Here is a 13,900-nt window from a genome sequence, read left to right as displayed (position 1 = left end):
TATGCCAGTACTATACTGTTTTGATTATTATATCTTTGTAGCATGTAGTGTGAAATCATAAGTGTGATGCCTCCAGCTTTGTTCTTCTTTCACAGGATTGCTTTGGCTATTAGTTGTCTTGTGATACTACACAAATTTTAGGATTCTTTTTCCCTTTCTGTGAAAAATGCTATTGGAATTTTGATATGGATTGCATTGAACCTGTAGATCTCTTTGGGTATCACAGACATTTTAAAATAATTCTTCTAACCCATGAGCATGGAATATATTTCCATTTGTTTGTTTCTTCTTCAGTTTCTTTCATCAATGTCTTATGGTTTTCAGTGAACAGATCTTTCACTTTGTTACTTATGTTGGTTGTGTTTCTTACCCTTTGATGCAATTGTAAATGCAATTGTTTTCTTTTTTTTTAATTGTTTTTAAACATGGTATTTCTATATATTTTATTTACATTTTATTTTTAATTTTTTTTATTGTGGTAACATTGGTTTATAACTATATACATTTCAGGTGTACATCATTATATATTTTGATTTCTGTGTAGATTACAACATGTTCACCGTCCAATGACTAATTACAATTCATCACCACATGCATGTGCCTAATTGTCCTTTTCACCCCCCTCCCTCCCCGCCCTCCTCTCTGCTAACCACCAATCCAATCTCTCTTTCTATGTGTTTGTTTTTCATTGTTTTTATCTTCTACATATGAGTGAGATCATACAGTATCTGACTTTCTCCCTCTGACTTATTTCACTTAGCATAATACCCTCAAGATCCATCCATGTTGTCAAAGATGGCTGGATTGAATTGTTTCTTATGGCTGAGTAGTATTCCATTGTGTATATATACCACATCCTCTTTAGCCGTTCATCCTTTTTGGGGCACCTAGATTGCTTCCAAGTCTTGGCTATTGTAAATAGTGCTGCAATGAATATAGGGGTGCATGAATATCTACACATTCGTGTTTTCATATTCTTTGGATAAATACCCAGCAGTAGAGTGGCTGGATCATATGGTAGATCTATTTTTATTTTTTGAGGAATCTCTGTACTGTTTTCCATAGTGGCTGCACCAGTTTGCGCTCCCACTAGCCATGTATGAGAGTTCCCTTCTCTCCACATCCTCTCCAACACTTATTGTTTCCTGTCTTGTTAATTATAGCCATTCTGATGGGAGTGAGGTGATATCTCATGCTCGTTTTGATTTGCGTTTCCCTGGTAGTTAATGACATTGAACATCTTTTCATGTTCCTGTTCGCCATCTGTATATCTTCTTTGGAGAAATCTCTGTTCAGATCTTTTGCCCGTGTTTTAATTGTGTTGTTAAATTTTTGGTGTTGAGATGTATGAGTTCTTTATATGTTTTGGATATTAACCCCTTAATAGATACAGGGTATGCAAATATCTTCTCCCAGTTGTTAGGCTATCTTTTCGTTTTGTTGATGGTTTCCTTTGCTGTGCAGAATCTTTTCAATTTGACATAGTCCCAATTGTTTATTTTTTCTATTGTTTCCTTTGCCTGTTCAGACATAGTACTTGAAAATATGCTGCTAAGACTGATGTCTAAGAGTGTACTGCCTAGGTTTTCTTCTGGAAGTTTAATAGTCTCAGGTCTTTAATCCATTTTGAGTCCACTTTTATGAATGGTGTAAGATAGTGGTCTACTTTCATTCTTTTGTATGTGTATTTAATTATGACATATTTTCTGAGCACCTCCATGTTCTAGACCCTGTGGTTCTAGAGATCCTAAAAGCAAAGAATTCCATTTTCCCTCTTGTCTCATTCCCAATGTCATTTCTGAAACCTTGTCTCACTATAGGTCTATGGATAGTCTCACTTGGATATATGGCACACCTCCCACTTAAAATGTCTAAAATAGATGTGAGCATTGTTATCAAGAATTAAATACTTTCCGTTTGTAGCTGGCACTATCATTCTCCTTGTCACAAGGGCTCAGTTTATCTGAATTATCTATGACACTCTCCCTTACCTCCTCTTCCTTTCTTGTTGGTCTTTTGTAACCCTTCTTGAACAAATAACTTTTAGGTTTCTTTCATGATTTCCAATGATTTTTCATAGTTTATTTATTTATTTACTTATTTTCAGATGTACATCATAATATATTTCAAATTCTGTATAGATTACATCATGTTCACCACCCTAAAACTAATTATAGTCCATCCCCTCACATGTGAGTCTAGTCACCTCTTTTGCCCTCCCCCTCCCCCCTTCCCCTATGGTAACCACCAATCCAGTCTCCAATGCTATGTGTTTGTTTGTCATTGTTTTTATCTTCTACTTATGACTGAGATCATATGGAATTTGACTTTCTCCCTCTGACTTATTTCATTCAGCATAATACCCTCAAGGTTCATCCGTGTTGTCACAAATGGCTGGATTTCATCATTTCTTATGGCTGAGTAGTATTCCATAGTGTATAAATACCACATCTTCTTTATCCATTCGTCCCTTGATGGGCACCTAGGTTGCTTCCAAGTCCTGACTATGGTGTATAATGCTGCAATGAACATAGGGATGCAGGTATCTTTATGCCTTTGTGTTATCAAGTTCTTTGGATAAATACCCAGCAGTAGGATAGCTGGATCATATGGTAGATCTATCCTTAATTTTCTGAGGAAACTCCGTTCCACTTCCCATAGTGGGTGCACCAGTTTGCACTCCCACCAGCAGAGATTTCTCCAAAGAAGATATACAGATGGCCAACAGGCATATGAAAAGATGTTCAACATCATTAGCTATCAGGGAAATGCAAATCAAAACTACAATGAGGTATCACCTCACTCCAGTCAGAATGGCTATAATTAACAAGACAGGAAACAACAAATGCTGGAGAGAATGTGCAGAGAAGGAAACCCTTATTTTTCATAGTTTTTTTCTAGAAACTTGCAGTCCCTGCCCTGATATTAACAAAGGTGTGCAATTCCTTCCTCTTGTGTGTAGGCTGGACTAGTGACTTGCTTCTGGAAGAGAATATATAAAAAGTGACAGGATGCCACTTCCAAGAGTCTTCTTTCCTGCTAACACATTCTCTTCTGCTTTGATTGTTCTCTCTGATGAAGGAAGCCGCCATGTTGGAGAGACCCACAAGACCAGAACCTGAGGAAGGCCTCCAGCCAACAGCCAGTAAGGAACTGAACCCTCAGGCCAATAGCTCTTGATTCTGACCACCAACCATGTGAGTGAGCTTGGAAGTAGATTCTTCCTCAGTTAACCTTCATATGACACTGCAGCTCTCAGCTGACACCTTGACATAGCCTTGTGAGTGACCCTGAAGGAGAAGACTTAGCTAAATCTTACCTCATTCCCCACCACACAAACTGCAACTTAAGAAATGTGTGTCGTTATAAGCCACTACATTTTGCATTGATATGTTATGCAGCAATAGATTACTAATACAGTACTAAATTAATAGTTTGCTTTATTGAATAAGAGTAATGTTGACAACATTACCTTTCAGACTTGAAAGAACAGTCACACAACAACAATAACAACAAAACTCTGAAGATCCCTCCAGCCTATAGTTTCGTGACTGGAACTTCATGATGCTTAGAAATAGTTTCTGTTTTGCTGACTATCCTAGAGTCTGAGAAATAAAGTTTCAATAACCTGAACATTCTTTGAATTTCTCGAACAAGTCCATAACAGCAGGATTGCTCCTAAACCAGCCAGTTTGTCTGTATAGATACATTTATTTGCTTATGAAAAACATTGTGCAAGTTTAAAGCCAACCTCTCTTATATAGAAAAAAAATCACAGATGGTAGGAGCAAATATGTGCAACCTTTGTACGATAAGCTAGAATCAGTGTAATATCTAATATTTCTCTAAGAAAATGTCTCCACCTGGAGAAAAATATAGATTAATCCAAATAATTAATTGGTGTCATGTTGAAAGAGAAGTAAATTTAATGGTGTTGTCCTGAATTCCATGCTTTTCATCACGGTGTGTGATCAGATTGTTTTGCCTGTGTAAACAGTCCAAGGCAGCTTCCTGGGCAGCATTTGCTGGGTTTCTGTCATTTGTAGGTCCTATACTTGGGAACATAACTCTGATTGTATAAATCGTTGGTTGCTTAAAATTCCGCCTAGTCACAAAGGTTTTGCTTGAGGTGAAGTCAACAGAGAGATAAGAAAAAGGCATCAATGTGAAAAGTAGGGAGGATTTGAAGAACAGTGATGCCAGAGGAAACATGTAGCCAGGCAGTAAATAGTCATTTGGTCTGCAGATGGATACAGCTGAAGACAAATGTATGTCTTTATTTAATTTTATGCTTGAGGAAGTATGTCTAATATTAGAAAATAGTTCAGAAAATGTTTCAATGATGGGCATAAAGTAGAACACATGAAGGAGCAATCAACAAAGAAGATGACACTCATCTCTACAGGAGCTTCTGCATGATTAAATATTGGTTTATAACTAGCTTATAGAAAGTATGAGGATAAGTTAAGCTTGTCTTCTTGATGAGTCTTCTTTGGACACTCTCCTCCAGTGTTCTATATTTTGGATCCTGACCTTCTAGCCTATTATCATCCTATTTCCCAGGCTTACCTTGATCACCTTTCCCTTCCTTTCAATTAAGTTTCCTTTCCTCATATCTCCTTCTTTTCAGTTTGGTTCTCTGTGAATTCCAAGGTTCCAGTAGTACTTCCAGCAAACATTTCTAGGTGTTAAGAGAATCCTTTTAGAGACAAAATCTTAGTCTTTGTCATGTAATCCAATTGTTATTTCTTAGTAATGAGTCACATATGTGGAAGAGATCGCTGGAGTTCATCATTATTCATGTTCTCCTCTTTTTACTGGGAACAGAGTAGGATTACATTCTCCAGGCTCCCTTGCAGTCAGTTGAGGCCATATGACTACGAGCTGTCCTGCGGAATGTGGTTCAAAAGTGATACATGTTACTTTCAGAATGCCCTATAACTACCCTCCCCCTTCTCCCCATAATTCTTAGTCCTCTTTCCTTTTCTCCATTTTCTGGATGAATGGAGAGGTTTCTGAGGATTTAGAGAGAGCCGGAGTCCAGGATGGAAGAAAAAGATCCTGTTGCTCCTAATTATTGCATGCAATAGCTCTTTCTGAAGACCAGCATTAGTTGGTGACATGAGCAGTAAATAAACTTTTACTGTGGTTAACAACTTCAATTTGGACGTTTTTGTCACAGCATTGATGTGTCTGATTAATACATGAGTGCCAGCATCTATGGCTTCAGCTTTATCATGATGGGAGACATTGTACAGTAAAGTCAACAGATTGCCACAAAATACCAGCTGGATTATTAGATAAACCTTCTCCTAGCACCATTCTCATGCCTTATATTTCACAGAGACTAGAAAATTCTGATTTGTTGATTAAATCTTCATGCTTTTATTGCCCTTACTTTTCCTTTTAATGAGGTATAAAGAAGTTTCGAGGTCTTTATGTGAGAGACTATGAGAACCATGAAGAAGAAATGTTAATTGTGTGATGTGATGGAGGTGGTAACTCATGCTATGGTGGTAATCATATTTTCATATATGTTTATCAAATCAGCATGTTGTACACCTTAAACTTACACAATGTTACATGTCAATTATATCTCAACAAAGCTGGAAAAAAAAACCCCAAAATCAAAAAGCAGAAACAATGAGAAATTTGGGCCTGTCCAGTCTGTGATTGGGATAATTCTGCTACATAATTGGGAGTCAGTTGCTTCCCAAGGGAGTGCCTAGCACCTGTCTTTGGTTAAGGCTTTCTCCAGTCCAGGTGAGCTGTCACAGCCTCTACTCATCAGTCTTATTTCTTTATGAATATTCCCACTTACAGCATTACCTCCTTCTGCCCCAGAGGAAACCATGGCCTTGGAATGATTTGGGGATCCTCTCTCCAATAGAAATCAAGGATTTGCATTGCTCAGGAGACCACAGAAGGAGTTCTTTCCAAACTTTTCTTTGAATGGTATTGACTTCATGAGTGTACTACCTCGTGACTACAATGAACTGACTGTCGCATAATGTGGCACACACTTATACCATTCTCTCCCTCTGCACATAGTGATTTCTTTGCTTGGATTGTCCCTCTCTGCCTTTATCCCCTTACTCTCAAATGTCTTCTGAAGTTCTCAAGTAAAGTGACTACAATATTTCCACAGCACTTGGTTCATATCTTCATTAAAGCCTCTTGGAGTATGCATGTAGGTCAGTGACTATCTTTAATCTTCCTGCAGCAGTCTGAATCTTACCACTTTCAGGCATATAATATGTGTTCTGTCAATATTTGTGGGATGAATAATTGAAAGTGGGTAGAGGAAGACATGAATGGGTTTCACCTTAAATAGCATCACCTATAGGTCCCCAGCACGTACTATAGGATCAGCCTCTTTTAAGACGCCATGGTAACCATAGATGCCCATTTGTTTTTCACATTAAGTTGATCTCTTGCCATTTTGAGAAAGTGATATTTAAAATCTATCTTTAAATTTGAGTGTTGTCTCATCCTTATAGAATTTAAACCCTTTCTGAATGCCGTACTTGTTTCTTTGGTTTCCTCATGGCTGACTTCATTTCCTGATTTCTCAGGGTGTAGATCACAGGATTGAGCAAAGGAGAAATGATAGTGAAGTTGAAAGAAATGGCAGTATCTGTGGGGAAGGCAGTGAAGATCCGGGTATAGATATAGATGCAGGGCACAAAGTGCAGGGTCACCACAGTGATGTGTGAGGTGCAGGTGGAGATGGCTTTCCTCCTGCCCTCTCCAGTATGAGATCTCAGTATCATCAGGATGACTGTGTAGCATATGAGGAGCAAGAAGAATATAAACCAACTAAGTAATCCATTATCAGAAATCATCAGGAGCTCCAGAGTGAAGGTGTCAGTGCAGGTAGGTTTGAGCACCTGGGGGACATCACAGTAGAAAGTGTCAAGAACTTTGGATCCATAGATAGGGAGGGGCAGCAACAGGGAAATCTGCATGATGGAGTGGACAAAGCCCCACATCCAGGAGGCCACAACCAGGCTAGTGCATTGTCCCCTACTAATGACAGTCATACGATAGAGGGGTTTTGAGATGGCTATATAGCGATAAAATGCCATCACAGAGAGAAAAAACATCCACACCTCCCAGAAGGTGGAAAAAGAACATTTGAGTGACACAGCCATTGAAGGAGATGGGTTTTCTCTCTGATAGAAGATCAGCTAGGACCTTAGGAGCTGTGATGGAGGAAAAGTGAGTGTCAAGAACAGATAGACTGTGGAGCAGGAAGTACATGGGAGTGCGAAGGTGAGATTCGCAGGTAACTGTAACCATGATGAGGAGGTTTCCCATCAGAGTTGTCACATACACCAAAAACAAGAAGACAAATAAGACCCAGCTTAGTTGTTGAGACTGTGTAACTCCAAGGAAGATAAATTCTTTCACTGTGGTATAATTTCCCTGCTCCATTTGGTCACAGATACTTTTTGAAAGGAGATCTTTGCAAGAAATAACAGTGCAGTTAAAGAAAGTGTTGTGAAATCTACTGTTATCTTTTCTGTCACTTGAGTTTGGTGTTTTCCTGGGGAGGAAATTCATTTTCTATGTATGGTTTGTGCCTGCAATTCTGTCTGCTTCCATTAGATGGAAGAGGACCCAGGTATTTGACTCAGTCATCCAAACAGGTCGGTTCTATCACTGTGGCCACTGAAATGCAGGTGACAGGTCTGTGAACCTATTCAACTGTACTTTTACTCTAAAATATGACACAAAGTAGTGAATAATAAGCCTAAGTTTGACATGAGGAACTTTGGTTCACAATAGACACCATCATGAGAATTAAAAGATAACCCACAAATGGGAAGATATTTACAATATATGTAGCTGAGAGAAGATTCACTACCAAAATATATAAAGAACTTCTACAAATCAGTAAAAAGAAGATAGATGAACAAACTGGAAAATGGAAAAAGACATGAACTAAAACTTTACAAAAGAGGATATTTAAATGCCAATTCAATTTCATTCATTATCAGGAAAATGCTTATTAAAATTACAGCAAGAAACTACAACCTACGTACCAAATGGCTAAACTGAAAAAGATGAAAAATACCAAGTGATGGTGAAGATGTGGAACAATTGGACCTTTCATTAGTCTGCTAGTGAGTGTGTAAAATTGGCATAACCACATTGCTGTTTGATGGTATCTGCTAATATTATGTATCTATATCTTTATCTGTAGATATATTTGTATCTATTTAATCATCCATCTTAGAATGGATATGTACACATTGTTAATTCAACTCTTAGCATTGTTATATATATAGGTATACATATATCCATTGTAAGAACAATCTATTTCCCTCCTAGGTAATATGTACATATGTTATATCGACCAGATATATATGCTAGAATATTCATAGTAGCACTGTTTGTAATTGACTCAAAATGGAAAATGACACAAATGCCCACCAACAGTAGAAAAGATAAACAAATTGTTAAATTCACACAATACTATAGAGCAATGGGAATGATCCACATACAGTGCATGAACCACATAAATGAATCTCACAAACACAATGTCGAGGCAAATAGTCCAGTCACAAAAGAGTGTGTAATCTCTTTTTTTTTCATATAAAGAACAAGAAATATATAAAACTAAAGGGAATATGAGGGAGGCTTTTGAGGCATTGATGATGTTCTGTTTCTTGATCTGGGTGCTTGTTACAAATATACGATCAGCTTGCGTGAAAATTCATTGAGCTATACACTTACGTACATTTTTCCATAGGTATGTACATCATCCTTCAGTAGAATGTTAAAAATAATTAATGTGGTCATTTTAATCTCACATCTAAAGAATGACTTTCATTTAAAGTGAAATTTAATTGGCCACCCACTTCATAATGGTTTCTTATAGTTATATTGTAATGGCCCTTACCAGCTACAACCTGAGTTACCTTTTTATCTTTCTCTCACCTGCAGACTTTAGGTCCTCCCAAGTTCTTGTGTTATTCAGGTTGCCCTGATGTCCACATGTAGTTATTTCTCAGATTCCGGTTTTAATTTCTTTCCTGTTTTTTTTCATTTTTCTCTTTAAATCTTAGAAAAAATCCTTAAGAGATAACATTTGCCCAAGCAGCACTCTTTTTTGTTCACACAGAAGAATAAGGTAGGAGCCCCCTTTCTGATTCCATTGTCTTCAGTTCAGATTATCTCAGTCTCCCCTCTTTGATGTTTATGTCAACAGTACAGAATGATAAGAGTAAATGATAATGATTGTAGAAGATTTCAGGTCTCTGGAATCTGAGAAGTAAGAATTCCCCACACTATACTTACCATGGCTAGAAAGTGGAGAAATTATCCCCAAAGGAGTCTCGGTTAATTTGGCATGTAGAAATATATTTTAATTAATGATAGCAGCCCGCTCTAGAATCTTTCTTTTGGATATTGGAATGGTATGTCAGTGGTTTCAAATCTTCTGCTCAGGAAACCACTGTGACAAGCCTAATAGCTTCCTGTGTTGCCTGTGCTCTCCCTTCCTCCTTTCTTTTTCTGTCCTGTTTCCTTTACTTTTTTCTCTTTTCTTTCCTTCATTGTTCCTTCATCTAGATAGTATTTTTATGATTGTATTAGGGTTCACCAGAGACACAGAACCAATAGGATATATATGGATGTGTAAAGGAAAATTATCGTGAAGAACTGGCTCACATGATTGTGGAGGCTGAGAAGTCCCATTATCTGTGGTCTGCAAGCTGGAGACTCAGGAAAGCTGGTGGTGTAATTGAGTCCTAGTTTGATGGCCTGGGAACCAGGGGAGACTATGGTGGAAATCCCAGTCTGAGGGCAGAAGATGAGATGAGATGTCCTAGCTCAAACAAAGAGGCAGGAAAATGGGGATGAACTTCTCCTTCCTCCACCTTTTGTTCTATTCAGGCCCTCAAAAGATGATGTCTACCTTTGTTGAGGAGGCAATTAATCTGCTTTACTTGGTCCATCAATTCAAATTCTAATCTCATTTGGAAACACTATCACAGACACAGCTGGAAATAATGTTTAATCTGGGCACCCTGTCGCTCATCAAGATAACACATAAAATTAACTGTCATAATGACATTGAGATGGTCTTTTTGAGGGAAAGGTGACTCAAATATAGATCCTTTCCTCAGGGGGTTTACAGTTAAGCCAATAAAAGTGTTGCAGGCTGTGGAGTCAGCAGAAAGAAAAGTGAGAAGTTAGAAAATCAAGGAGATGTATAGGAAAATAGTCCCATTTGGGCAAAAATGTTTGTAAACTCCATCCAGGAGGTGTGCTGAACAGTATCATTGTCTCCTACTTGCATTTTGGATACACAGGTGTGGATTGTCTGGAGCTTTTAAGCAATTTAGATTTTACCACTTTCTAGTTGGTGTGACCTTGGGTAAGTCACTCAATACTTGTACCAAACCAAGGAGAAATATATGTGAGGTTCACAGGACAGGATTTGGAGTCAGTTCTCAGCCTGCACCATTATAATTTATCTACAACGTCATGATAATGAGACCTACCTGATACACATTGTGCTCTAAGGAGTAGGTGAGATTGTATGTCTGTTTAGGAAACTGAAAGCAGCTGAGGAATCTGATCTTGCCAATCTCATCAGCCCCAGGTGAGTGCTTCTTTCCTTACACATGCCAGACTCACTTGTGGGGGCTTGTCTGAGATCGGCTCATCTTGCTATTGACCCTGTGTTTCAAAGTCCTCTTCTCAACACTTTGGAGAAAGTGGGAAATGCTCTCTATCCTCTGGGGATGTTTTCCTTTTCTCTGAGGGATTTGAGGCAAGACATATCTTCCAAAAATCAAAGTACTGTTATCACACACCTGCTTATAAACATAAATAAAATTTTCTTTGGAGTTGTAAATATAGATATTTATATTATCAAACTTTACAGAAAGAAAATAAATTATAATCCCTAAATGCAAACCCAGTCACCTGTCTATCAGGTCGCTGGAGCAGGGGAGGCTCCATGAAACTTTCAAGGTCTCTGCATTATGGAAATGTGGGCAGAATGATGGAGCTCTGCTTTGCTATTTTCCTTGCTTTAAGAAAACATTTGTGGAGTGATTCTTATGCAAACTGCTTAATTTTATCGCTTCCAAAACCTATCATATCCATGGGAAAATGATATTATTGTCTTGATTTTATAGATGAGGAAACAGAGACACACAATGATCAAGTAACTTGCTCAAGGCCTCACAGCTGGTAGAGCTAGTCTCTGTCAATGATTCATTTTATTCCAAAGACTTATGCTCTTAACTACTGCAACTATAGTTCTTCCCAGTGTTGATCTGCCTTCCCAGAAAATCCTGTGAAGAAAAATCTCAGGAAAATCTTTCTCAAATCAAGTGAAAGTGGTATGTGGGTGTAAGAAGCCTGCACAGGGTGAGTGAGAGGTATGGCTGAGAGTAATGTAACATGAGAGGACATCAGAGGTGGCCTTGAAAAGAGACAAAAGCAGAGTGTGAAAACACAAACTTTCTAGTCTTTAGAGGCATCTCCACCAAGAACCTGGATCAACTACGTAGTGTTCCAGTGGCAGGGGAAGAAATGAGTTCTGAGTAGCATTTCCTCAAACATGAACTCCTGTTGAACATAATTGATCTGGTGGGTTCCTATGGATGCTGTCTTTTTACAAAGAGTGGGAAGGATACTGTGAAAGTCTAGGATTAGGTACGTTGCATTGAAACTCATGCACCATAGAGAGAGAGAGGGGGGAAATGGATAAAGAAATACTATTTGATGTGTTTTTGCAAGGTCAAAATAAGGATCACGAGGATTTCTTAGAAGTCACCCTAAAGGGGACCATCCTTTGTGATGAGGATTTTTAGGCTGCTTAATTTTAAAATGGTTTATGATGAGGATTTTTAGGCTGGTTACTTTTAAAACTGCAGATGAGAAGCAGGCTCTGAGGACTGGAATTTTGCTTGCCCTTTTGAGACATTTGCATTTGTGAAGGAAGGGGGGGTGACCTTGTAGGGACCCGAAATTGGCCACCCCAAGATATGTCTCTTTGGCATCGGGATTGTTTGGGCTGATTGCTTTCGATAAACTGGGACAGGGAAGGAGGCTCTGGGGAATGGAACTTGCCCTTGTTGGGACACATTTACATTTGTAAGGTAAATCTCTATCTGTAAAAGGTGCCTCCCTCTCTGTACCAGGAAGAAGAAGAGAGATGACCTTGTCCCTAGAAGCTCTTAATGGGGAAGGCAAGAACTTAAGTTGGTTGCTGTCTGGCAATCTCATGTAACTGGTTTAGGGTGGTGGCGTCTAACCTTTCTAACCTTTACTTAATCCGATTTGATTCTTGTCTAAAAGTCATGGGATCACTCAATGACCAGACCCCACCTGCACTGATACCATTTTAACTTTTTTTTCGTATTCTTTCCTTTGTCTTGTAAAGAGATGAATCATATATCTATGCCTTAAATTTAGCTCTAACCCTCAACTGGGGGCAGCAGAAGCTCTGACTGCCCATGGGTCCTGTCCCCATGCTATTCCACACTATTCTCTAAATAAAAGAGCACTACTGCCAGATCTTGAGAGTCTAAGAAATCTTTCTTTCGACTCCTCAGCTCACCGACCCCGCATCATTTCGGAAACAAGCTTATCAAGCATCTTGGAAAGAACCTGCAAACTGAGTGTAATCCCCATACCCCAGCTTCCCACTGGACAAGGCTGCTCTTTTTTTGCTTTCTTATTATTGGAAAGCCTCTACTCTTGATTGAATCCCTAAAAGTTTTAGGAGTATTATTCATATTCAGTAGGCCATGAGGGCATAGATAAACTAGCCATTAAAACACCTTGATTAAACTCCCAAACTTCCATTCCCAGCCAAGCAGCAAAGCTGACTAGGCTGCACATAATGAATTCAGGTATTGCTGTCTTTGAGTGCTGTTTTTCCAAGGCAATCGCCCTCCAGAGAGCTGGGGACATTAGCAACTTCTCAATTGCCTTACAAACACCTCCAACCTCAACTTTCTGGCAAGTAGAACGTATCACATCCCCTGGAACCAAGTGACCCTCTTCCAATATTTTACAAGCCACGCCTCCCCTCTTCCTAGTAGTGAAAAACTACCTCTTTTCTTTGCTTCATTAAGAGTTTTGGTTTCAACAGGAACATTCCACACAATTGCAGCATTTCTGAAAACTCAACTCTAACAGATTTTCAGTTTCAGACGTTCACAAACACCAACACTATCTGATGTCAGTCTCCAAGTGAGAAACTGATCTTCTTATAATGCTCCAACTGCATCTTAGAGGAACTGAGTTCTGGGAAAATTCTATGTTTAATAGAAATCATACCTCAAGCTAGTGATTTTGCTATCTTCTTCCTTCAGACAGGAAAAGGCAACCTCAGGGAATCAATCAATTCTGATTCTTACACTTTGCCTTACAGTGCCTCAGCCACTGCTATTATTCCTTCAGCTACAAGCCCAATAAAGAAATTAGCAAAGGGATTATTTTGGGGTATGAAAGTGGAAGCTGACTGTCCAATTCAATGGAGTTCCTGTGGGAGTCATTAAAATGTCACCAAGCTGTCCTCCTCTCTCTCCGTCATCTCTTCTCTGTCCCATCACATAAGTACATACAGAGGCACCAGTGTACATTCAGTAATTATCCTTTTCTCTAGACAGAGTATTATCCCTCTTGACTCAAGAAGGAGGTGTCATGCACACCAAGGACTGTGCAGTCTTTTTCCTGATCAAAATCAGTTTGCTTGCAATTGACTGGGAAAGAAAACTTAAATAAAACTGTAGCAATGGAAAAATCAAAGCTCTGTGGTGGCTGTCAGGGCAACTATCAAAGACTGAATGATGTAGATTTATAAGTGCAATTTCTGTTGAATGCAATTGTAGGGGAGGAAGACATTTCCTCTACCTGCTCTGGGTCC

The 13,900-nt window shown here is 38.8% G+C and overlaps 1 protein-coding gene across 1 annotated transcript; it reads right to left on the bottom strand.

Annotated features, from left to right (window-relative positions):
* Positions 1 to 6,503: 6,503 nt before the first annotated feature.
* LOC106823277 (olfactory receptor 4D9-like) lies at positions 6,504 to 7,088 on the bottom strand. Its single transcript, XM_070487406.1, has one exon. It carries the CDS (start codon positions 7,086 to 7,088, stop codon positions 6,504 to 6,506), a length of 585 nt encoding a protein of 194 aa, XP_070343507.1.
* Between the last annotated feature and the right edge of the window lie 6,812 nt (positions 7,089 to 13,900).

This window comes from Equus asinus, chromosome 17 (genome assembly GCF_041296235.1).
Source record: "Equus asinus isolate D_3611 breed Donkey chromosome 17, EquAss-T2T_v2, whole genome shotgun sequence".
Taxonomy (NCBI): domain Eukaryota; kingdom Metazoa; phylum Chordata; class Mammalia; order Perissodactyla; family Equidae; genus Equus; species Equus asinus.
The sequence above is the reverse complement of the archived record's forward strand: the minus strand, read 5'-3'. Positions and strand labels throughout refer to the sequence as shown.